General features: G+C 50.2%; 2 protein-coding genes across 2 annotated transcripts; one reads left to right on the top strand and one right to left on the bottom strand.

The window, feature by feature from the left end:
* The first annotated feature begins 4,865 nt into the window (after window positions 1-4,865).
* On the top strand, window positions 4,866-18,717 carry Pitx3 (paired like homeodomain 3). Its single transcript, XM_052713234.1, has 4 exons — window positions 4,866-5,110; window positions 16,472-16,601; window positions 16,784-16,986; window positions 17,387-18,717. Exons 2-4 carry the CDS (start codon window positions 16,484-16,486, stop codon window positions 17,972-17,974), a joined length of 909 nt encoding a protein of 302 aa, XP_052569194.1. The 5' UTR covers window positions 4,866-5,110; window positions 16,472-16,483; the 3' UTR covers window positions 17,975-18,717.
* A 154-nt stretch (window positions 18,718-18,871) lies between these two features.
* Elovl3 (ELOVL fatty acid elongase 3) lies at window positions 18,872-22,514 on the bottom strand. The gene is made up of 4 exons (XM_052713235.1): window positions 22,045-22,514; window positions 21,087-21,218; window positions 19,816-19,967; window positions 18,872-19,598 (listed from the first exon to the last, which is right to left on the bottom strand). Exons 1-4 carry the CDS (start codon window positions 22,146-22,148, stop codon window positions 19,171-19,173), a joined length of 816 nt encoding a protein of 271 aa, XP_052569195.1. The 5' UTR covers window positions 22,149-22,514; the 3' UTR covers window positions 18,872-19,170.
* Between the last annotated feature and the right edge of the window lie 2,267 nt (window positions 22,515-24,781).

Below are 24,781 nucleotides of genomic sequence, written 5' to 3' on the forward strand. Positions count from 1 at the left end.
CCCAAAGAGACCAGACCCGATTACAAGAGAACGAAGAGTAGGTTGGGGGACAGCCAACGGATACGAGGGTTCTCTGACTGACAGTTATAGCAGCCAATAAAGAATGAGAAACTCTGTTGGGCGGTTAGAGAGGTGGGGTTAGGTAGTGTTCGGTTGCAGCGCGCTGTTTAGCAGTGGCTGCTGGGCAGCCGGGGGAAGGCAGGCTATGATTTGCTGGAAAGGGGGCGGGGTCCCTTTTGAGAGCTTGAGCGGGCGACCCTACTCCCCCAACCACATCCTGTCAAAGTTATCTGGGCATTGCTACTTTAGGGAACACTCCCTTTCCAGGCAGGTCTGGGGCCCCTCTTTCCTAAATCTAACCCATGCAATCTTTCCCACACCGTCCTGTCTCTGTGCCCCATTTTGGCTGCTCATAGGTGTGTGTACCTCTCTCATTCCAACTCTTGACTGCGTTTTCTACTCCATTCCTACCATCCAGAAATAGAACAGTAGCAGAAATCTTGGATATCTAACTGAAGTATCCTCATTTTCCAGAACTGGAAAGAGTTCTACTGAGGAAAGCTGGCTCCGTGCATAACAGAGAACAACAGATCCAAGTGTGCTAATGCAGTTAGTTCAGGGGGTGCGGGAATATTTAATACTTTTCTTTTTTTTTTTTTTTTTGGTTTTTTGGTTTTGTTTTTGTTTTTGTTTTTGTTTTTTTGTTTTGTTTTTCGAGACAGGGTTTCTCTGTGTAGCTTTGCGCCTTTCCTGGAACTCACTTGGTAGCCCAGGCTGGCCTCGAACTCACAGAGATCCGCCTGCCTCTGCCTCCCGAGTGCTGGGATTAAAGGCGTGCGCCACCACCGCCCGGCTAATACTTCTTTTAAAAAAAAACAAAAAACAAAAACAAAAACCCGGGCGGTGGTGGCACTCGGGAAGCAGAGGCGGAGGCAGACTAATTGATCTCTTGAGTTTGAGGCCAGCCTGATCTGGGATGCGAATTCCAGGACAGTCAGAACTGTTACACAGAGAAACACTGTCTCGAAAAACCAAACAAACAAACAAAAAAGAATTTGTTTATTTTATGTGTATGGGTGTTCTGCCTACATGTACTGTAGCCTGTTTGGATCTCGTGAAACTAGTTGTGAATCCCCATGTGAGTGCTGGGAATTGAACCCCGGTCTTCTGAAAGAGCAGACAATGCTCTTAACCACGGAACCATCACTACAGTCCCCCTCAATAGTTCTTATTCCTTACTCCATAGGCCTATGACTCTCAGTCCCACCCTTCCTTGGACAAATCTTAACAAATGATTGGGTGGATGGTGCATGAGGATCAAGTTTGAAGACCTAATCTCACACCATTAGTCCACATCATTGAAAGGAAAATGAAAATTTCACCTTAGCAATGCCGACAGGTAAGACTAGAGAGCTAGCTTAGCAGTTGTGTGCTTGCTGCTCTCCCAGAAGACCTGAGTTCAGTTCCCAGCATCTACACATCTTACTACCTACTGTAACTCCAGCTCCGGTTCCAGAGGGATCCAGTTACACACATAACTTTGCTTTTGTTTTTGAGACATGATTTCTCTGTAGCCCTGGCTGTCCTTGAATTCACTCTATAGACCAGGCTGGCTTCAAAAATCACAGAGATCTGCCTGCCACTGCCTCCTGAGTGCTGGAGTTAAAGGCATGTGCAACCACACCTGCCAAAACAAATCATTTTTAAAAGAAATGCTGGGGGGGGGGCACACACCTTTAATCCCAGCACTCGGGAGGCAGAGGCAGGTGGATTTCTGTGAGTTCAAGGCCAGCCTGGGCTACAGAATGAGTTCCAGGAAAGGTGCAAAGCTACACAGAGAAACCCTATCTCAAAAAACCAAAAAGAAAAAAGAAAGAAAGAAATGCTAACAAGCCTCTCCTTTCAAATGACAGAGACTGCTAAGATAATAAAAGTATCTAGAGGGTCTGGAGAGATGGTTCAGCAGTTAAGAGCACTGGCTGTTCTTCCAGAGGACCACAGTTCAATTCCCAGCACCCACATGGCAGCTCACAACTGTCTGTAACTCCAGTTCTAGGGTACCCGACACCCTCATGCAGGCAAAACACTAATGCACATTAAAAAACAAAAAAGTATCTAGAGGTTGGGGATTTAGCTCAGTGGTAGAGCACTTGCCTAGCAAGTTGCTAGGCCCTGGGTTCGTTCTTCAGCTTTGGGGGGGAAAAAAGACAAAATAAAAAGTATCTAGAAATGGAAATGTATGAAAAAGGGGCGAGAGGGTGGTTTTCTGATTGCAGAATAAATGGTGGAATTCCTAGCCAATCTGCTGATAAAATTGCGGGAAAGCACTGAAAATGAAGGTCTCTCCATTTCCTCCCATTTATGAACAACTTGAGTCCAGAAAGTTCCATATCTAAGGCCATAGGACTGTGAAATAGGCATCCAAAGGCATCCATAGATCATGGTCCTCTAAGAACCCATCAGAACTGAAGTCTGCCATGAAGAATCACCCAGTATCTTCCTGCATTGGTGTCTTGGTCTTGATCCAGCTAAGGAGCTAAAAGATGACAGGTGAAGACGATACACCACCAAAGCACCTCATTCTATGGAACCTCTGACCCTGTTTCTCTTCATCTGAAAACTAGGGCTTGGTCTCTGGGTCCCGTCTCATGTTGGAGAGACAACTGGAAACCCCTGTAAGTGTTTTCTAACTAAAACTCTACTCTCCCAACCCTACCTACACATGCCTTCCAGACGTTAGACATCTTAAAAGCATGTGGAATTAAAGATGGAGATACAGATAGATGATAGATAGATAGATAGATAGATAGATAGATAGATAGATAGATAAATAGATGATAGATAATAGACAGAGATACGACAATCCTTCTATCCTTCATAAGTATTACATATCAGTTAACAAATAAAACACCTTCTTTCTAGATTTCAGTACAACACTTACTGAGTTTCTAGAAGAATAAATAAGGATAGAAGAATAAAGAAGAGCCGGGCGGTGGTGGCACACGCCTTTAATCCCAGCACTTGGGAGGCAGAGGCAGGAGGGATCTCTGTGAGTTCAAGGCCAGCCTGGGCTCCATGAAAGGCACAAAGCTACACAGAGAAACCCTGTCTCAAAGGAAAAAAAAAAAAAAAACAAAGAAGAAATGGTTCGTGCTCTCCTAAATTTTATTTTATAGAAGACAACACATCAGCTGATCCCTTCAAAATGGAAATGGAATGATAGAGAACATACATTAAGGGGTCATGGGAGCAAGAGGCTACACGTCTAACTTATCTGGTAGTTCAGGGAAGGCTTCTCAGATAAAACAAGACCTAAGTGGAACTCAGAAGTCAGCATCAGCGATATGATCGGTTATTGTCAGGAAAGACTAGAGGTGTTCAGGACCAATGAAACTGACAACAAAGTCAGAAAGCAGAGCTCAGTGTCCCGTCACACACCTGTGAACACTGCATTCAGTACAGGCAGAGGTAGGATAACAGTTAAAAGTTTAGGGCCAGCCAAAACCACAGAGCCACAGGGGCAAGACCCTATCGAAAAGGAGATGCGGAGTTCAGATCCTGAAGGTCTAGTATGCCACCCTAGGAAACTTGTCCTTTCTCCTAAGGACAATAAAGATAACTGATGTGTTTTAAGCATTGATATGTATGCTCAGATTCATCTTAGGATTTTTGGGCACAGGGCTTAGGACTCTCAGGGGCACCAAGAAACCCAGCCTAACATATTCCTTGAACTTCTGTCCCATCCCTTGCAAATACCTAATCAAAAGGCTCCAAGGCAGCCGGGCGGTGGTGGCGCACGCCTTTAATCCCAGCACTCGGGAGGCAGAGCCAGGCGGATCTCTGTGAGTTCGAGGCCAGCCTGGTCTCCAAAGCGAGTTCCAGGAAAGGCGCAAAGCTACACAGAGAAACCCTGTCTCGAAAAACCAAAAAAAAAAAAAAAAAAAAAAAAAGGCTCCAAGGCTACCCCTTACCCACAGGACTGAATCTGGTGTGGGGGGAAACAGAATTGCTGAAGCTGGGAGAGCACAGCCCAGGCTAACTGATAGTGCAGACTGAGAGGCCAAGCGCTCACACCTTCCAGAGCACCCAGCTTAAGGCCAGAGCGTCACTGGAAGTTCCGTTTTATTTTGGCCAGGGTGGGAGTTGGCATCGATGTTACTTGTCCAAGGTCACTGAGTGAGGGAAGGTGCTGTATACCATTTTGATTTTTCTCGTTCCAAACCCTGCGTTCTCCAAGTTATCCTCGTCAGGGGAGAAAAAAATAAAGATAGCTGAGAAGAGAAAAAGATATGATGGAATGGGGAGGGGGGGGTCGGACTTGAAAAAAATTACCCTTTCAAAGAGGCAGAGTAGGGAGCAAAGCAGCGGCCAGAAGGAAAGAGGAGAGACGTACGAGGACTGGAACAGAGACAAAGAGTGGAAAGACAGACAGCGACAAGTGGAGAAAATCGGCGAAACAAGCAGCCGCAAAATATGAGCGCTGAGACTCGGCGGCCGGGTTCGCCGTCCCACCTGGCGCTCCTGCAGCCCTCTCCCCAGGCACTGCTTCACGTCGCTCCGAGTAGAGCCCAAGCCCTCAACTCGCCACCGACCGGGCTGGCCTCGGGCCGCAACGCCGACCACAGTACTTTTGCTGGCTTAGCCGAACCGGAGCGTCCCAGCTGGAGCGTGGTCCCGGCCACGTGGGGGAGGGGGCGTTGCTCTGCTGCTGACGGACGCTTTTGATTGGTCAGAGGGCGGGGTTCTTGGCTGCCCGCCGGCAGGACCCCTCCCCACTAAGGCGGGGCCTGAAGGTTCACAGCTGGAAAGGGAGGAGCTAGGGCGGCGCAGCTGGAAAGGGGCGGGGCCTAGGGCGCGCAGCGAGCCGCGGCGGGCTGGGGGCGCCCTGGGCTGCCATAAAGTGAATGGGCGCCGGCGGGGGGTGGCACTACACGGTGAGGCTCACGCTCTCCTCCGCTAGCCTGGGAGCGCCCAGCGGAGCGGCCGCCCCGGAGCAGGGGGGCGGCCCCCACCCGGCAGGGTGCCTGGCCCCTGGCCCCTGCCTGCGCTCCAGAACGCCGCCGCCGCCGCCGCCACCACCACCGGGAGTCTGCCTGCTGCGGGACGCACGGTGAGTGCTTGACCATGCGGGGGACCGGAGCCCAGGGGGCCGGGGAGCCAAGACTGGTCCCGGGACTCCTAAAAGGGAACCTGGGGCGGCTGAACTCTGGTGTTTGGGGAACCGGTCAAGACTGGAAAGGCGTACAGCAGCCCCCATGGCTGGGACATGGGAGAAGGGAAACTCCGGGCAAGGACCTGGGGGACCGGGAAGATTAAGGGGACCCGGAGAGAAGCTGAAGAATTGCACGGATCACAGAGCAGGGAGTCTGGAAACCTTTACCAGAAAGCACCCTGGTGTCTAGAGGAAGTGGGCAAACGACCAGAAGGTAATAGGGGTAGCAGAGACCTCGCCAGCTGAGGCGAGGGCAGGGTGACGGTCGTCCAGCGTAAGGGCAACAGGCGGCGCCCAGCGCCCCTTGGCCCAGGCTTAGACAGACTCCAGCGGCTGGAAGTCGGGGTGCTCATAGTAGCTCATGCTTTTCTTCCCAGTTGCTCCGCAGTTGGAATAGGAGCCGTGTTGCGAGAGTAGTACTGGGTCAGATGGCCGCTGAGAGCTACAGGGCCGAGGCTGCCAGCTCAACGCGACAAAACTGACGGGCCTGTCGTGGGGCGTCGGGACCTGGAAGGGTCCAGATCTGGGGCCGCCTCAGAATCCGACAGAATGTCAGCGGCACGTGGGGTTTGGAGCGGATAGAATGTTTGGGGCGGCAAAGTGGGTCTCTCCGGAACAGAAGATGTGCCCAACAGTGGTGGACAGAATGTCCCCGGCTGACTGGCATGTCCATCTACCCGGCAGCGCCTGCCTAGCTGCGGCTTGTGCGATGGGGTCGGCTGGGGGGGGGTCCCCTGAAATTCCAGCTCCCAGTTTGCAAACTTGGTTCTTTCTGGCCCTCCTGCCTGTTGGACCCGGAGGGAGCAGGGAGAGTAAAAGATGAAGCGTGGCCTTGGGGCAGGGCGCCTCGAGACAACCCCGCTCTAGCTCAAATAGATCAGGGCATCAATAGACTTCCACAATCCAAATTTGAGGGAAAAATCAAGACCAACAAAGAAAAGAATAAGTCATAGGTGCATCAGCAGCAGGTCAGCGACCACCCTTCCACCCACAAGCCCCTGACAGTTCCCTCACAAACTCAGAGCCAACTGTTAAGCCTTCCCCCACCCCAACTCTACTTCCAATAGAGCCGACCAGATGCCCTCACACTCCTAGTCTGGTTGTTAGCCCACTCAAGGCTCCTTGACCGACAAAAACCTACCAGACAAGAAAATTGTAGCCCTTTCATAAAGCAAATCCTGCCTTCCTGAGAGGAGGGAGAGAGGGAAAAGGAGGCAGATGAAACCCACTCTGTCGTCCCACAGGGTGCCGGAACCCTCCAGGAAAGGGCTCAGTTGCCCCGTGTGCTTCTTTCTGACCGAGGGAGAGCCTTGACTCCTCTGGGCCAATAAAATGACCACCTTCCCTGACCTCCAACTCCAACTAGAGCCCAACTAAGGAGACGGGAACCCGAATCTATACACGTGAACAAGACAACTCAGCTGGGGAGTGAGTTTTCAGGAGGACAAGTGCAAAGCACTGTTTAACAATGAGTAATCTTAAAAAGTCCACTTTCCTCATTCTCCACCCATAAGTAAAATGTAATTCTGACTTCTCACACTCCTGCCTCCACTCCTCAGTCCTGAAGTTTCCTTAGGTACTGGCTAAGCCCTTGTCCTTATCTTTTGTTTTTTGTTTTGTTTTGTTTTTGTTTTTTGAGACAGGGTTTCTCTGTGTAACAGCTCTGGCTGTCCTGATCTCGCTCTTGTCCTCATCTTTTATTTGTCCCTTGCTTTGTTTGATAAATACAGAATCATGCCTCAACTACTCCCATCACGTCCTCATACACATTTTAGGGGCTGGTGTTCCCATTGCTTTTGAAAAAAAACAAATCAGTGAAACTATGCAGGAAATGAAGGACTCCACGTCAGGGAAGAAATAAAGAAGGCATTACAGTTGGTTCTTTGAAAACCCAAAGTTTGTCTTTCATCAAAAAGACAAAAAAGAAAAAAAGATAGCGTTATAACATAGATGATTGAAAAACAAAACAAAACAGAGCTTTCTTCCACTTTTTCATGAAACCATGCAACTGAGAGCATGACTGATCAGTCACTCTTAGGGAGGATGTAACGGGCCTAGAGAAGCCAGAGAATGGCACTGAAGTACAGCTTGGTGGGAGAGTATTTGCATAGCATACCCAAAGTTCTGGATTCCAAAGAAAGAGAAAGCGAGAGGGAGAGAGGATAGTTGGCAAAATGGGGGGCCAGGAGGGCTGCTGGGAAAGAGCCACCAATAGTTTAGGTGAAACAGGATGAAAATCTACAACACAATGAAAGACCCAAATGAGCCGAGGATTTGCCCACTGAAATCCTGAAACTGGAGATGTTGGGGGTGGGGGCTTTTAGAACGGAGAATCACAAGCTTTGGATAAATAGGAAAATGTGCTTTAGTACAGTGGCCAGCTAACTTCCAGAGTTCATTTTCAGAGAAGCAGTAGGTGGGAAGTAGAAATGGAATCTTGAGGGCTTCAGAGGACCAGCGTTCCTCAGCCACTCCTGGTTGCAGTGTGGAGAGCGAGACAAGAAAAAAAGCAGAACGCGGTTCAAACCTCCTGGCTCTGTGCAACCAAGGACAGTTTCCTGCCTTCTTGGATAAGCAAAGATGGACATTCCTGCTACTCAGGGGCCTGTGAGCGTTAAATGAAACATATCAATTACGTACAGAGGAAAGCTCTTTGTAAACGGAGAGACACTGGAAGGAACCTTACTGCTATTATTCTGCTCAAACTGCAATCTCCATGACCATAGAATCTTTCTTCAGGAGGCGGGGTCCTTCCTCTGCCTTGGAGTAGCCCGATCATAGCCTTGATTCAGCCACAGCCAGGTTCTTAAGGACAGATGGAACATCTTCCCTGGAGTTCTTGTGTCAGCCATCACCCCTGTCCCTCTCTGGGAACATGAGGAGTTCCCCTTATGTCTTACCTCTCTACCAAATAGCCTGATCTGAACTCTGCCTGTCTGCTGCTCAAGAATGTCAATGAGAGCCGAGGATCCAAGTCCAGGAAGGGAGGGCAGGATGAAAGGGCTGAAGCTGAACTACAGTGAGTGAGGGATAGGAACAGTCAGATCTTTTCTTCCCCATTCATTTTAACTGACGCTCGCTACAGTATGGGAGAGAGAGATGACAGCTAGCCCAAAGGATCTATTAGGTCCTGAGCTTTAGAGGGCCTACAGTGTGCACAGTCACTAACAATGACCTTTAAGAGTGACAGGGAGGAAAAGTAGAAGAAGATGGACGTGAAAAGAGAGCTATGGAAAGAGATGGAAATGATTTGCAAGCCTCTCTCCACCTTTCCTTCCCCATCTTCCTTCTTCAAGACCATCTTTAATTTTTTTGTTTGTTTGTAACAGGGTCTCCTTATGTAGCCCAGGCTGGCCTTGAACTGGAAACTTCCTGCCTCAGCCTCCCTGCTGTTGCTAGGGATGGTCTCAACCTTCCTTATAAATGTCCGTTTCTCTTTTCCTATCTCTCCCCAGCCCGACGCATTCTAGTCCCCACTGCAAAGAAAGGTCACAAAGATGCTACTTTTGTATGTCACTTGCTACTGACAAGCCTTAAACTAGCCCCACAGTGTGCCGCAATGCTTCCTGGTGGGGAGCTGGGAAGGCAGCGCAGGTGGAGGAGAGTGACTCCCTGCAGCCTGCCGTCCCTATGTGATGATGTCACCTGAAGGCTGGGGCTGTAAATATTGCCTGTGTTTTATGGGGTAGGGTGCAAAAATCAGTCTGGAGTCTTTAAATTAAGCTAGAGGGACCAGGGATGTGCCTCTGGTAGTTTGGAGGTGGAAGAGTGTCTGCCTTGCATGGGCAAGGGGCCTGGTTCAATCCTGAGCACAGGAAAATCAAATAAAATCAAGCTAGAGAGCTCAGAGAAATTTCATATTAGTTGCTACCATTTCACATCCTGCCTCTATTTTCCTACGTGGCCTCCTGATGTAGCCGACGCTGAATTTGAGCTCTAAATCTTCCTGCCTCGGCCTTCTGAGGGCTGGGATTACAGGCATATGTGACCACACCCTGAATTTAGGATTTTTTTTTTCCCACAAAAAAGCCGAGAACACTCTAGCCTTGACTGTATTAAATTTGACCCAGCACTTGTCTCTCATCATGGGCCTCCTCAGTCTAAGCCCTTTTTTCTGCTTGTCCCTCATGTCCCACATTAAGCCTTTGATCAAATGAGGCTCTGTGTTACCCTTTAAACACTCCCAACAGTTCCGGGTTATTTAGAAGGACCTGCCCCTTCTCTTTCTCCACAACTACCATATCAGCCAAGTACCTATATTCTCTGAGCCCCAACACTTGATACCTCTTTATATGGGTCCTCATATCTGATCTCCCACAACCTAAGGGTTAGATCCATGGACTCTGTTATCCTATCATGTGTTCTGTTTGTATTCCTAGACTGTAAGCAAGCTAAAGTTTGTGGACTGCAGTCCTTGAGGACCCAACTTAGTACACATACAATGCTAGATAAAAGAAGGAAGCAGCCGGGCGGTGGTGGCGCACGCCTTTAATCCCAGCACTCGGGAGGCAGAGCCAGGCGGATCTCTGTGAGTTCGAGGCCAGCCTGGTCTCCAAAGCGAGTTCCAGGAAAGGCGCAAAGCTACACAGAGAAACCCTGTCTCAAAAAACCAAAAAAAAAAAAAAAAAAAAAAGAAGGAAGCAAGGGATGGACCCTGAGAAGCATGCTTGATTGCTTCTCTGATCTCCGATTCACCCCTTTGAAAACTTTAGCACATCAGATCACTCCAGCCTCCACCTGAGGTTCTGAGTTTCCTCCTATGTGCAAAGAGGCATCTGTCCCCCTTTGCACACTGCAGTTCAGCAGACCAGAGTCTGGGTGCTGTGTATCCCAAGTGAATAGAAGGCTATGTCCATTCCAGGGATTCACTTCAGCCTTAGGCTTATGGGATGGCACCATACTAGTTTAGGATCTCGGTTTTCACCTGTTTCTAGTTTACTATTTGCTGAGCAGAGCCACAGACCACAGCCCCAGCTCTGCTTCTCTCCCTCTTCATTTACTCCCTGCAAGATGAGGATTTTCCCCCATTCCTTCCAGGCTGTTCCTCCTGCTCAGGCATTGTTATTTCAATTCATCTTGGGTTCTCTCAGTGCCCTTGTTCTACTCCTTTGGCTTTTGGACTGTAAGTAGTTTCCATGATAGTTGCCCTCTTACCGTGAGCTTGTGACCCTTGGGAACCATAGTGGCCTATGATCTTGTCTTTGCCTTAATGTCTTCTGAATATTTTGTGGTTGCTGGTCCATTACAGACTGATTGTACTTTGGAATCAAAACATACCTGCACTTCTGTCTTCCCTCCACCTGGGCCAGCCACCATGATGGCAGTGAAGTCTGGACCTTGCATCTCCAGCAAAGTGTGTCAAAAAGTGTAGGAGTGGACAGACAAACCCTCTCGGAGCTAGATTCATCACCATAGTTATCTTTTGGCTATGTTTGGCCCTGCCAGCGTCAACCAGCTTCCACACTACTGCGTATCCCTCCCTATCCACTGAATTAGATGAAGTCCCTGGCCCGTGGCCCAACTCCCCAGCTTCCTGACCTCTAGCAGTTTGGGGGAGCTTAATCCTCAGTCAGCCTGTCTCCAACTCAGATAACAAGTTGGCGCCCCCAGCCTTCGCCTGAGCGGCCCACCGGACATGAGGCTGCCTGCCTGAGTTCTGTGCCCTCCCTTTCATCTCTTCACGGCCGGCTTTTGTGTGCACTCCTCTCTGCAATGTCACAGAGTCCTTCCCAGCCCCCCTCACTGTGGTCAGGAACTCAGTCAAGACTCCGGAGGCTTCATTCTGTCTTCCCCAGCCCCTGATGACTGGGGCTCCCTGCTTGCATCCCTTAGCCCCTTTTTACTGGTTCTTTATTCTGTGCGTTCTAAGTTCAGGACTGAGCGCTGCATCCCTCATGGAAGTGCAGTGTCTCACCAGTTTTCACAAGATGACTTCTTCTTTGAGACACAGAGTCTGGGGAGGCGAGCCACCCAAGCAAGGGTGAGTTTTCAGTCTCCATTCTAGCTCAGCGGCTCATTTAGTGCTCAGCTCCTGGAAGGAGCTGGAAAAATATTCTGAATTTTATTTTTATGTAAGCTATATGTTACTTGAACCTTGTAGCAAACAGTATTGGCCAGTTGTGGTAGTGCTTGCCAGGAGGCAAATGCTAAAAGGATAAGACAGGAGGATCTTGTGACGGGGGCAGCCCAGGCTATACTTTGGAGCTAGGGATGTAGGTCAGTTGGTAGAGTGCTTGGCTAAAGATGAATGAAGCCCTAGGTTTGATTCCCAGTATCACATAAACTATGTGTGGTGGTGGCACACACCTTTAATCCCAGCACTTAGAGTGTGGAAGCAGCAGTTCAAGGTCCTCCTCGGCTACAAGTGAGCCCAAGGCCATCCTGAGCTACTGAGACTCTATCTCAAAAACTAGATATGCCGGGCGGTGGTGGTGGTGAACGCCTTTAATCCCAGCACTCGGGAGGCAGAGCCAGGAGGATCTCTGTGAGTTCGAGGCCAGCCTGGTCTACAGAGCGAGATCCAGGAAAGGCACAAAGCTACACAGAGAAACCTTGTCTCGGAAAAAAAAAAAAAGAGAGAGATAGATAGATAGACAGACAGACAGATAGATAGAAAATCTAATAATGAAGGAAGTCATGGGCACACATCTGTAATCCTAGCACCTGGTAGGAAGATCACAAGTTTGAGACTAACCTGTGCTATATAGCAATACACCATCTGAAGGGGAAAGAAAAAAAAAAGGCAGGCAGAGAAGGGATTATTAATTCCCTCTTAGAGATGATGAAATACCTCGCCAAGAATATATAGTTAGTAAGTTGGGGGTAACCAGGACATCTTTTGACTCCAAACCTAATTCCTTTGGCCTATAACAGATTACCATCCTACCTGATCCCCTAGCTCCAGCATTCTCAAGCCTTCTTCTTACACAGCCAAGCAGCCTCTCTCCAATAGCCACTAAATGAGGAACATTATTCCCTGGTCCCCTTGGCCTCCTCCTCCCCCACACAGAGTTCTGAACTCCTGGGACTGAGAGAGCTGAGGTTCAGAGGGGCCAGGGAGGGGGAGGGGAATGGCTAGCTCCAAAACAGCCCAGGCAGCTGTCCCTGTCAGAGAGAGAGGAGACTGTGTGACGGTGTGTGTCTGCCTGCCTGAATGTGGGAGAGCATGTGTGGGAGAGCGCATGTTTTTGTGCCTCCAGCTTCAAGTCCAAGGGCTCATTGTGTCTAAGTCGGGGCCGTGTGTGTCTGCACATGTGTCTGCCTGTCTCTGAGAACACACAGCTTGAACTCAGCCCTGTCTTTTGCTCTGGCTGCTAGCCTCTTCCCTGGCCTCCTTCTACTGAAATAGAGGATGAAATCAAGACCCAGGTATGGAATGCCAGGGGAAGGGAAGCTTGGAAAACGAGGAGTCTGCCAAGACAGACTGGGAGGATGAACGGCAACAGAGAAACATAGCTTTTCCTACAGGCAAACCCCACTGTCCCTTTCGCCCAGTTCTACGCTGCTTCTGTGGCTCCTGGAAAAGTCAGCAGCATGGTTTGAATTTCAAGGTCATCTTGAATCTAAAAGAAGGGCAGGCTGCAGAGAACCTCAATTTCCAGCTCTAAGTCTGTCCCACATCTTTCCGGAAATTTGTGAAGAAGTGCTGGTCAGACTGTCACAGGTCCCCGCAAGGCCATCTCCATTCCAGTGGAGAGCTGTCAGGCCTAAATTCTCCAGTTCCAGGCCTCCAGCTCCCACCCTGAGACCTGGAAAGGGAGGTAAATGGAGCACACTTGGACCTCTGGCCTGACTTCTTCCCTTCCTAGCTGGGCTCCCTGTAGTCTTGCTCACCTCTCTAACCCCAGCAAAAAGTCCAAGATCACAACCCTTATGCCAGCAGAAGAGCAAGGATTGTTTTCACCCTCCGCTTTGACCTCTGTCCTACTGTCAACCTGGCTTGAGGTGGGGCACAGCTGTGCTCTCAGAGCTGCCTGAAGGGGACATTACCATGTACAAACACAGGCCATTGTCCATCTGCACACCCTTGAGAAAGGCTCTTAATAAATTCACGCCAGACAAGTGATGCTCATCTCAATCTGGGCTAATCCACCACATTAATGCCTCTCCATGTAGCCTGCACTACATCATCCCTGATGATGGGGAGGTGTTAGAGACAGAGACACCCCCACCCACCCACAGACACACACCTAGCTCTCGCCTTCTATTCTAGTTTCTGTTTTCTGCCCAAGAGGCTCCAGTAGTCAAGAGAGCCAGTACTGTCCCTTTTCTTTCCTCCCATAAGAGGTCTTGGGAGAGCTGACCAGAAGGAGGACCCTGCAAGGGAACCCTCCATAGGGACCCACGCAGGCTCCTTGACAAGGTCAGGCTAGGTTTGGGATAGGAATACTAGCAGGAAGTATAAGCGTGTGTGTGTGTGTGTGTGTGTGTGTGTGTGTGTGTGGTGTTTTGGGGGATGAGTCTAAAGGAATCTATACATACTGTCTGGAATGGTGAGAGAGGCCAGGCATGAGATGGAGGGATGACTACCATGAGGTGAGATGTTTTAGACAAGCAGAGGAACAGAAGGGGCCTAAGTGCCCTGTGATTTTCTTTTAGCTTTTAGATTTTTATTTATTATTTTTTATTTTTACTTTGTGTGACTGTCTTACATGCATGGAGACAAGACAAGGGTACCGGATCCCCTGGAACTGGAGTTACGGATGGTGGTGAGCTACCATATGGGTGCTGGGAATCGAACCCAGATCCTCTTCGAGAACAGATGCTTTAAGCCACTAAGTCATCTCTCCATCCCCACCCTGTGTTTTCCAAACTTTGTTTTGACATGGAACCATTTATTCAAACAAAATCCTTGCAGAAGTATTAGTAACCCAAACAAGCAGAACTGCCCTATTGCTGAAGCCAACCCAAGTTAGAGTGCTGGTGAAATCCCAGCCGGGGCCTGCAGGGGGCTCCACGGAACACAATTTGAAAAGCCTCTTTAGGAGCCCACAGATCTAGTTCAGGTCCTCCTACAATTTATAAGCTCAGTGACTTAGTTGAGTCACTTTGGTTCCTAGGTTTCACCTATGAATTGGGTGAGCCAGGTTGATCATCCTTAATCTTAACGTCAATGTCTGAGACCTGGAATTTTCTGAATTCCAAGTTTGGGGGTACGTTTCCAGTTTCAGGGTTTGGGCTTTTTTTTTTTTTTGGTTTTGTTTTGTTTGTTTTTGGGTTTGTTTTATTGGGTTTTTTGGGGTTTTTTGTTTTTGTTTTTTTTTGTTTTTTTGAGACAGGGTTTCTTTGTGTATCTTTGGAACCTGTCCTGGAACTGGCTCCGTAGACCAGGCTGGCCTCAAACTCACAGAGATCTGTCTGCCTCTGCCTCCTGAGTGCTGGCACTAAAGGCGTGGGCAACTACCACCCGGCTCTCAGGTTTATTTCTTAATTATTTTATTTTATACAATTGGATATTTTATCTGCATGTGTGCCTGTACACCAGGAGAGGGCATCCAATCCCATGGGACTACAGTTATAGATGGTTGTGAGCCACCATGTGGGTTGCTGGGAATTGAACTCGGGACCTCTAGAAGAGCAAGCAACCAATGCTCTCAATTAGTGAACCATTTCCTTGGCCTGTAATTTCAGAGCTTTTGGAATAGAGATGCTCTACTGGAAATCTAAAGAGATATTCTTTGTGTACATGTTTGTGTGTATGAAGGTGCACATGCACATATATGTGGAGGCAGAGATCAGCATCTGTCTCTTCCCCCGTCATTCTGCTTCTCGTTGAGTCTATCCTTGAACTCAGAGCTGGCCGAGTCAGCCTGACTGCCTGGCAAGTAGACTGCTGGGTCCTCTTGTTTCTATCTCCCCGGGCCGGGGCTGGGGTTACAGGGTAATGTTATGTGGGTGCTAAAAAAAAAAAAATCAAACGTAGGTCCTCATGCTTGCATGACAGGCAGTTTACCAACTGAATCACCCCTTGTTTTTTGAGACAGGGTCTCATGTAGCCAAGGTTGGTCTTAAAGTCCAGAGCCTCTACCTTTTGGGTGCTGAAATCATAGATCTACATTACCACACCTGCTTCAAAACAAATATCACATTAAAAAAAATTTTGAAAAAAGTAAAAAAGAAAAAAATGTAAAGCGGGTGGTGGTGGTACATGTCTTTAATCAAGCACTCAGGAGGCACAGGTAGGCAGATCTCTATAAATTCAAGGCCAGCCTAGACTATAGAGGGAGTTTCAGGACAGCCAGGGCTACACAGAAAAACCCTGTCTCGAACCTCCCCCCCCCCCGCCCCCCAAAAAATTAAATAAATAAAACTGAAATCTAGCTAGGCATGGTAACACAGGCTTGTAATTCCAGCATTCCAAGGTAGAGAGGGAGGACGACCACAGACTAAGTCCAGCCTGAGCTACATGAGATCTTGCCTCAAACAAATAAAATGGAATGGCTGTGACACTAGACATGGGTCCAAAGTTAACGAATCTGTAGTACACATGTGTGCATAAAACCTCTCAGAGCACACCCTCTCCTCATTGGGCTTCTCTTTCTCAGCTCTATTTGTTTGTTTGTTTTTGTTTTTCGAGACAGGGTTTCTCTGTGTAGTTTTGGTGCCTTTCCTGGAACTCACTCTGTAGACCAGGCTGGCCTCGAACTCACAGAGATCCGCCTGCCTCCCGAGTGCTGGGATTAAAGGCGTGTGCCACCACCGCCCGGCTCAGCTCTATTTTTTAAAAGAATTTATTTTCAGTGTATGGGTGTCTTCCTTGCATGTATGTCTGTGCACCCAAGTGCCTAGTCCCTGGGGGAGACGGAAGGGTTTGGATCCACTGGAAGTGAATTACAAATAGCTGTGAGCTGCTAGCCATGTGGGTGCTGGGAATCGAAGTGGTGTCCTCTGGAAGAGCAGCCAGTGCTTTTAACCCCTGAGCCATCTCTTCGCATGCTATTCTAGAGTACACCGTTGGGGCTAGCGTTATGTCAGTGGGCGAGAAAAGAGGCAAGAATGTTGTGGGGGAGACCCTATTAGGAGCCTGATAACCCCAGGGTTTTGTTGTTATTTTGTTTGTTGGAGGCAGGATCTTGCTATGTGCTCTTGGCTGTCCTGGTGCTCGCAATGTAGGGTAGGCTAGGCTCAAACGCATGGGCGATCTTCCTGCTTCTGCTTCTTGAGCACTAGGGTCACAGGCATGCACCACCCCGTCAGGGTGGCCCTAAGTCGCCGGTTTTTACCTCTGTTAACTTGACCTGTGTCTTCTCTTTCTTCTAGAGCCCACCCTCCATGGAGTTCGGGCTGCTCAGCGAGGCAGAGGCTCGGAGCCCTGCGCTGTCACTGTCAGATGCAGGCACTCCACACCCTCCTCTCCCGGAACATGGGTGCAAAGGCCAGGAGCACAGTGGTGAGCGCGCCCCCTTCTGGGGGTGGAGGAGAAAACAGTTTAGCCTTGATAGGCGTGTGGGATCCAGAGAGGCAATCTGGGTGGAAGTCAGCCAGGGGTTGAGGAATTCCTTGAGGTCCCAGAGCCAAGAGGATCCGCACAGGCCCTAGCCCCCTATGACCTGCCTTCCTTCTGCCCCTCAGACTCGGAGAAGGCCTCGGCCTCACTGCCGGGGGGTTCCCCCGAGGACGGCTCTCTGAAGAAGAAGCAGCGGCGGCAGCGCACGCACTTCACCAGCCAGCAGCTGCAGGAGCTGGAGGCCACCTTCCAGCGGAATCGATACCCCGACATGAGCACGCGCGAAGAGATCGCGGTGTGGACCAACCTCACCGAGGCCCGCGTGCGGGTATGGCTCCGCTTGATCCGCAGCCCTCACCTGCAAGCACCTCGCTCTCGCTGGGGGGCCGCCAAGTAGCTGGAGGCTCCTGCGGTGCGGGCCCCACGTCGGCTCCAGTTCCCGCCCGGGGATCCCCACCTTCCAGCAGCCTTGCCTGCCACTCCCTATCAAGCGATTCCTCGCCCGGCCCTGGACCAGGGCTCACCTTCTCCTTGTCTTGATCCCGAGCTGCTCCCCCCTGACCCTGCGGTCGGTCGCTGGCTTCTCGTCTCGGCCCCCCTGGCTCAGTGCGCTCGTCCCTCCTAGCTTGCATCCACCTCTGATCTTCCCTGCCCGGGCTCGATCATACTCTGGGTGGTCCACTCCCCAGCCGCCCCGTGTCCTGACAGCCTTTCTCCGATGCCCGCAGGTGTGGTTCAAAAACAGACGCGCCAAGTGGCGGAAGCGGGAGCGCAGCCAGCAGGCGGAGCTGTGCAAGGGTGGCTTCGCAGCCCCGCTCGGGGGCCTGGTGCCGCCCTACGAGGAGGTGTACCCCGGCTACTCGTATGGCAACTGGCCGCCCAAAGCGCTCGCCCCGCCGCTCGCCGCCAAGACCTTCCCGTTCGCCTTCAACTCGGTCAACGTGGGGCCTCTGGCTTCGCAGCCTGTGTTCTCACCACCCAGCTCCATCGCCGCCTCCATGGTGCCCGCGGCCGCCGCTGCTCCGGGCACCGTACCAGGTCCCGGAGCCTTGCAGGGCCTGGGCGGGGCACCCCCCGGGCTGGCTCCAGCCGCCGTGTCCTCCGGGGCAGTGTCCTGCCCTTACGCCTCGGCAGCCGCCGCCGCCGCTGCAGCCGCCTCCTCCCCCTATGTATACCGGGACCCGTGTAACTCGAGCCTGGCTAGCCTGCGGCTCAAAGCCAAACAGCACGCCTCTTTCAGCTACCCCGCCGTGCCCGGGCCGCCTCCGGCCGCCAACCTCAGCCCTTGCCAGTACGCCGTGGAACGGCCAGTGTGAGCCGCAGGTCTGTGGATCATCCCCGAGGGCAGGGCAGTAATTCACAGCCTCCCCGGACAAGGGTCGCCTAGACTGGCTTGCCCTCGTCCCAAGGTCTGAAAGGGGTGCTTGGGCACCCGGGGAGGGGCGGCAGGCTCCGAAGGGGGCCTTTCCCCTCACCGCCCCGAGGGGTGATCTGGCCCCTAAACGGAGACCGCGCCCCTGGGACTAAGGCCAGGAATAGGGACCAGCTCCCCCAGGGCCAATTCACCCTTGGCCCATCCCGCCTTCTCCAGACTTCCCCTATCCCGTTTTCAAAGATCACTGAAATAAACGTGCGCGGACTGTCAAAGGCCTGATGATTCAGACTCGCGCGGTTGAGCCCTCCTTCCTCTCATCCTTCCCGTTGTCCAAACGGACAGCTGGATGTACAGGAACGGAGTGAGCCTCCGGGCTTGTAAGGCTTCAGTCTCACTCCTTTCCTCCAGGATGGGGAAGCAGGGATTCCTGGAGTCAAGGAAAGTGAAGCTTGGTGTGACCAGCTAGTTGACAGAGATCGTCCTATGCTGGTGCTGCGACGCCACCTCGTGGTCTCAGGGAGGACAGCTGGCAGGTCTGGTCCCTAATGCTTAACTTTCAGGGATCTATTTTGCAATTTAGGAAGCCTATGATTTTAGCACTTGTTTCTCACTGTTCCTTTCAGAGGCTTGGACCTCTCACAGCAATAAAATTCTAGTCTGTAACAGACATTTATTCAGCACCTACCAGGCCTAGGATTCTTCTTGAGTGTTTGTGTGTGCCTCTGTCTTCCCACACACCCTCAGGCTTCCCACCTGCAGATCACTGTCAGCAGCCTTCACAGAATCCACTTTCCCCCTCCAAGTCCGCAAACTCTCAAAATGATGTTGACCTCTTTAATTTAAAAAATAGAGCAAGAAGAGAAAGATTTCTAAATATAAATATAAATAACTCAATTTTAAGGACCTCAGTCCTATCCATCCCCTTCCTAGGGTTTGGTTGGCCTTCACATTCAAGGCAGAAAGATCAAAGCACACCCTATCCCAAGGATGACATTTCTTGGTTGTCATAGCTTCCTGCCACTCGGGGGTATATGTCCCATGGGGAAAACATACAAGGAAGGGACCCTAATCATTCTCTCACACCTAACCCTTAGTGCCATGGAGGAAAGCCTGAGGCTCCATCTTTCTTTCCGGCTCTCATTGGCTCTTGGATTTAACTTTGCTCTTGGGCCTGAGGTAGGCTTTGTGGAAGAAGTGAGCAAATAGAATGAAATAGGTCCCATACAACATAAAGGACCAGAAGAAGTGTTCCATTGTTGTGTAGCATCCTTTTTCCTGCCTCCAGATGTAATTCAGGATGCCAAAGATGGCTCCCATCACCATCTGCAGGATCTGCAAGCTGGTGATGACCATGGGAAGCATGCTGGGTTGTTTCACTTTGGCAGCCTTCAGAGTGTAGTAGGTGTACATGATGGAATGTACACCCAAGTTCATGGTCATGAACCAGCCACCTGAAGGCACTCTGTCCTTGTAGCCAAAGCTTGTGTACAGTAGCACTGTGCTGTGGTGGTACCAGTGCACAAAGATGAGTGGACGCTTACGCAGGATGATGAAGGCCGTATCTCCTGAGAGATGAGGAGTCACAGCTGGCATACCACCCAGTGCTAGGACCACCCACTACCCTGGGTGTGGGAACACAGCAGGAATTCTCAGGGTGGGGAAGAGGGAGAAATACGTCGTTAGGACCTAGGGGTAGGGAAGGGACTCCATATGATGGGTAAGGGGAGGGCTCTGAGGAGGACACAAATCACTGGGCACCAGAGACAAAGCCTCTACACTCACCGAGTTCAACAACCTTGCTGAGAACAAAGAGACAGGACCAGAATTTGACTATGGTATCATCAGTGTAGCTGGTGAAGCAGACAGTTTGCTTGAAGCCCCGTGTGAATAGCAGTATTCCCATATACTTCCACATCCTCACTGTACCCAGGATACTGAAGTCAGACAGAGCACAGAGGTATAAGGGCCCGTTCCCCTGCAGGAACCCACCCCCACCTCCTTCTCATCTGGACCAGCTCTCTAAGCTCTATTACCTCCTTACCCTTCCAAGGGGGTGGTTCCAGCTTTTGAGATCCCGGGGCCCATCTGATAGATCTAACAAGTATTCTCCAGGAGATAAGGGTTGAGAAAAGGCCAATCAACGTGGGGGAGGGGTGAAACTAAAAGTCAAGATTGGGGTTCTTGAGATGGGGTGAGAGTCAGAAGATAGGAGTGGCAGCATAGGGAAGGATATGAGCAGGAGGGCTGGGGAAGTGGTCGATGGTCTGTGACGAGGAATTTAGGGACTAAGGCATTTAAGGCTAGAGAAATTTGTTGATGTATCGATTTCATGAGTACAAGAGGAATGGAGTAGAGCCTAGCATCTGTATTCCCAGAATTCAGGAGGCTGAGGCAAGAAGGTCACAGTGAGTTTGAGGCCAGCCTGGGTACCGTGGTGGCAATTAGAAGCAATTAGAGCAGTCTGGGATACAGCTTGAGAAGCTGTCTTTAAAAGTAAGCATTTTTAGGCCAGGCAGTAGTGGCATATGCCTTTAATCCCAGCATTCGGGAGGCAGAGCCAGGCGGATCTCTGTGAGTTCGAGGCCAGCCTGGTCTACAGAGCGAGATCCAGGACAGGCACCAAAACTACACAGAGAAACCCTGTCTTAAACTCCCCCCCCCAAAAAAAAGCATTTTTAAAAGGTATAGGCCAGGTGGTAGTGGCACATGCCTTTAATCCCAGCACTCGGGAAGCAGAGGCAAGTGGGTTGATGTGAGTTCAAGGCCAGTCTGATCTACAGAGCTAGTTCTACGAGAGACAAGGCAATTATACAATGAAACCCTGTCTCAAAAAACATAAATAAATAAATAAATAAATAAATAAATAAATAAATAAATAAATAAATAAATAGATGTAGGACAGAACAGAGACTGCCATCGAGCCCAAGAAAAAAGAAAAACAAGGTAATATGGAAAAGTCAATGCAGCTGAGGACTTTGGAGAGCCTTAGGTTAAGCTAAAACAGGGTGTCAGGACTAAAGAACAGGCAGGGAATAGGTGGAGGAGAACCTTACCTGAATATTGCCAGACAGGAGGACCAGAGGATGAGAGGCCCCTGCAAGCGGAAACCTTTCCGCGCTCTCATGTAGTTCTGGCCCACAATGATGAGCAACAGATAGATGAGAACTATGAGGAACGAACTTCCCCTGGAGGGCAGAAAGCAGAGGGGAGGGATTCACAGGTGGACACTGCTTAGAGGAAAGCCCACTCATCTCCCCAAGGGACTCACGTAGACTAGAGGTCCACCGGTGTGACATTTTGGCTTCCTTATTTGTATGGGGAAGGGGGGGTGGGTGATACTTTAGCAGTATTCACACATCTAAAGTACCTAGCACAGGGCAGGAGCCATATGCAAGGTCTCCGTAAGGATTACTTTCTCAGTGAAGTTGGGGGCAGACGACAGTTTTGTCAGCCGGTCTGCCCGCAGCCAATAACTGTACCATCCAGGCTGTGATGTAAGGAGAGTGTAGCAACATCTTCTGCCTGTTGGGCTCAGGGCGAGTTGGTTGAACAACAAAGTCAGCCCACAGAACATGTCTGGGGCGCTTTAGGGACAAGACAGAGAGCTTTGGGGAAGCAAAGGGTTCCCAACTTCAGGGCAGCGAAGATGGGACATTTGGAAAACATAATTGTGTAGGAAAGACTGACCCCAGGCACCTGCACAGGTGGGTCCTCTCTCTCTCTCTGAGATCACCTAACAGCGCTTCATTCAGGTCAATCTCATTCCTCAGCTGTAGTTATCATTTTTCCCCTTTGTTTTTGTCTCTTCCCACACCCCTCTCCCCATCTTCTCCCTTCTGGATCCTTTCTTCCAGCTCTAATCTCTTTGAAATATACCTTGAAGGACGGGGCGGGACGGGGGTGGGGGCGGTTGGAGCCACTACCCCGGCAGCGGTGGAAACCTTACAGGCTTTCACTCCCCGTCTCCACTCCCCTCAAAGCAGTTGGTCCTTCCCCCTCACCAGGTCTCACCAGTACTCCTCCAAAAAGGGCCGTAAGTCCCGCGACATCTCGAAGTTATAGGGTTGGATCAGCTCCGCTTTGAAACCACGTGAGAAATTCAAGGATATGGCCATTTCGCTTCTGCAGAGGACGAGGTTCGGAGCTTGGGGTGAGGGCTGGGCGAGAGCCAAGGGAGCCGAAGATGGAGTGGATTTCAGGACCAGACGAAGAAAGGCAGGACAGAAAGGACTTGTGTGCGTAGGAGAAAGGGCCCCGGAGCCGGATACGTGCGCTGCTGACCAGCCCGCTCGCGCTGCGGTGGCCGCGGCTGGCCGTATATATCGCCAATTACCAAGCTGGGGACCCAGGCTGTGCAAGGCCAGCTCCCGCCCTCAGCAGTTATCCAATCTTAGCCAAGAGTCGTCTCTGTCCCGCCCCTGTGCCCCAGCAGCATCCTCCTCTCTGACTGATCCTCCTCAAGGGCACCTCCCCCATGAACCAAGCACTCCCCAAATCCAATAGTATAGTCCCTCACTCCTCCCAGTTCCCTCTTTTTTTTTTTTTTTTTTTTTTTTTTTAATTCCGTCAGCAGCTCCAAGTTGGCTCATAAACACCCCCTGCCTCAATCCTTGATTTCACTGAATACCCAGGCAGACCAGTCCTCCTCTGGCACAGCCAGCTGCAGCCTTTGCCTCATTTTGCTTCAATCTTCGCCTACTTGGCAGTGAAGAGAAAGTGGAGGTACTCTTGGCCACTGGTGCCTCTTCCAGAGATGGGGGCGTCAATTTCCTTGTGAAACCCAGGCTGTAATAAGGAAGAGCAGGCTGGGCCATCAAGAAAGGCACTAGCCGCTTCTGTCTCCTAGCTTTGGATCTGTGCTTGTGGGAGGAGGGAGATGACTTAATGAATTTTACTGTTGAGTTGTTGATGTTAATATCTGAGGAGGCGGCACTCAAGCTGTTACGGCTTCTTTATAGTTTCCTGAACTGTCCTCTCAGACGCCCAGTAAAAACTTTGGAGAGAAAAACGGGGTCACCCTCTGGAGAACCTCCCTAGGGTTTAAGAAAGCTGGTGATCCAGGGAACATCTTTAAGCCTGCCATTTCTCCTCCCAGTCTGAACTTGTCTAATGGAATCCACTCCTACACCGATGTATCGGGCCGCAGTGAACAAAATGCTTCGAAACTTGTAAGCCCTTATTGACTGTCTCTTGTTTCGCTCTTGGTTTTATGAAAGTGAAGGAAAACCAGAAGGCTTGAGAACAGTTTGAGAGGAGATGGGAATCTGCAAAACAAGTGCAAAGAAAGAGAAATGTGAACTGGGCTGATGGTGGCACTCCGGAGGCAGAGGCAGAGGCAGGTGGATCTCTGTGAGTTCGAGACCAGCCTGGACTACAGAACTAGTTCCAGTACACCTAGGGTTGTCACACAGAGAAACTCTGTCTTGAGAGAGAGAGAGAGAGAGAGAGAGAGAGAGAGAGAGAGAGAGAGAGAGAGAGAGAGAGAAAGAAAAGGAAATACTTAATCATTGAGATGGCTCAATGATTAAGAGCACTTGTGCAACCGTGAGGAACTGAGTTCAGATCCTAACACCACATAACAAGCCAGTGTCCTGTTCTGCCTACCTGTAACCCCAGGGCTGTGGGGACAGAGAAAAGAGGATGGCTGGGACTCACTGGCTGCCAGCCTAGCAGAAATCACAATCTGCATTCATTCAGACTGTGCCTCAAAGGAGTAACTTCTATAACACACACACACACACACACACACACACACACACACACACACACACATACACACACACACATACACACACACATACACACACACATGCACACACACACACACATACACATACACACACACACACATACACACACACACACACACACACACACACACACACACACACACGCCCTAGAAAAACAAAAGTTTTAATTTTTAAAAAATACTTAAGCTGGGCAGTGGTAGTGCACACTTTTAATCCCAGCACTCAGGAGGCAGAGACAGGCAGAGCTCCAAGTTCAGGCCAACCTGAAAAACCCTGTCTGGAAAAATCAATATATATTTATGTATTTTTAAAATTTTTTAATTTAATTTAATTTTATTTTATTTTTACTGGTCTGGAGAGATGACTCAGTGGTTAAGAGCACTGGCTGCTCTTCCAGAGGACCCTGGTTCAATTCCTAGCACTCACTTGGCAGCTCCTAAGTGTCTGGGGATCTGGCACCCTCACACAGACATACATTTAGGCAAAACACCACATAAAAATAAATACATTTTTAATTAAAAAATATTTTATTTGCATTTATGTGTGTATGTCTGTGTTAAATGTATGCACAGGTGCCCTTTGAGGCCAGCTACAGTTCCTGGCAATAATGAACTCCCCAACACGGATGCTATTGAACACAGGTCCTCTAAAGCACTCTTAACCACTGAGCCATCCCTAGAGCCCCCAAAGCAGTTAAAAATAAAACACTTAGGGCTGTCTTACAGAAGGAGGAAGTGGGGGGCTCTGCCTCTTCCATCTGAATGACTCAAATGTGGACCTCTCTGTCTCTGCATCTTACCAGCTCTCACCTGGTTACTTCAGCCACCCACCACTGAGGTCACATTAGCTGGTTGTCCATGCATCTCTGTCTCTGCATCTTACCAGCTCTCACCTGGTTACTGCAGCCACCCACCACTGAGGTCACATTAGCTGGTTGTCCATGCATCTCTGTCTCTGCATCTTACCAGCTCTCACCTGGTCACTACAGCCATCCACCA

This window comes from Peromyscus californicus, unplaced genomic scaffold (assembly GCF_007827085.1).
Source record: "Peromyscus californicus insignis strain IS unplaced genomic scaffold, ASM782708v3 Scaffold_4__1_contigs__length_199733344, whole genome shotgun sequence".
Lineage (NCBI taxonomy): Eukaryota > Metazoa > Chordata > Mammalia > Rodentia > Cricetidae > Peromyscus > Peromyscus californicus.

Excerpts from the sequence above, each read along its gene's own strand:
- Elovl3 (XM_052713235.1), bottom strand. The coding sequence starts at position 22,148 with ATGGCCATATCCTTGAATTTCTCACGTGGTTTCAAAGCGGAGCTGATC. Across the intron at positions 21,219-22,044 it reads CCCTTTTTGGAGGAGTACTG|GGGAAGTTCGTTCCTCATAG; the intron begins GTGAGACCTGGT and ends TCTGCCCTCCAG. Across the intron at positions 19,968-21,086 it reads TCCTGTCTGGCAATATTCAG|TATCCTGGGTACAGTGAGGA; the intron begins GTAAGGTTCTCC and ends GTCTGACTTCAG.
- Pitx3 (XM_052713234.1), top strand. The coding sequence starts at position 16,484 with ATGGAGTTCGGGCTGCTCAGCGAGGCAGAGGCTCGGAGCCCTGCGCTG. Across the intron at positions 16,602-16,783 it reads CAAAGGCCAGGAGCACAGTG|ACTCGGAGAAGGCCTCGGCC; the intron begins GTGAGCGCGCCC and ends TCTGCCCCTCAG. Across the intron at positions 16,987-17,386 it reads TCACCGAGGCCCGCGTGCGG|GTGTGGTTCAAAAACAGACG; the intron begins GTATGGCTCCGC and ends CGATGCCCGCAG.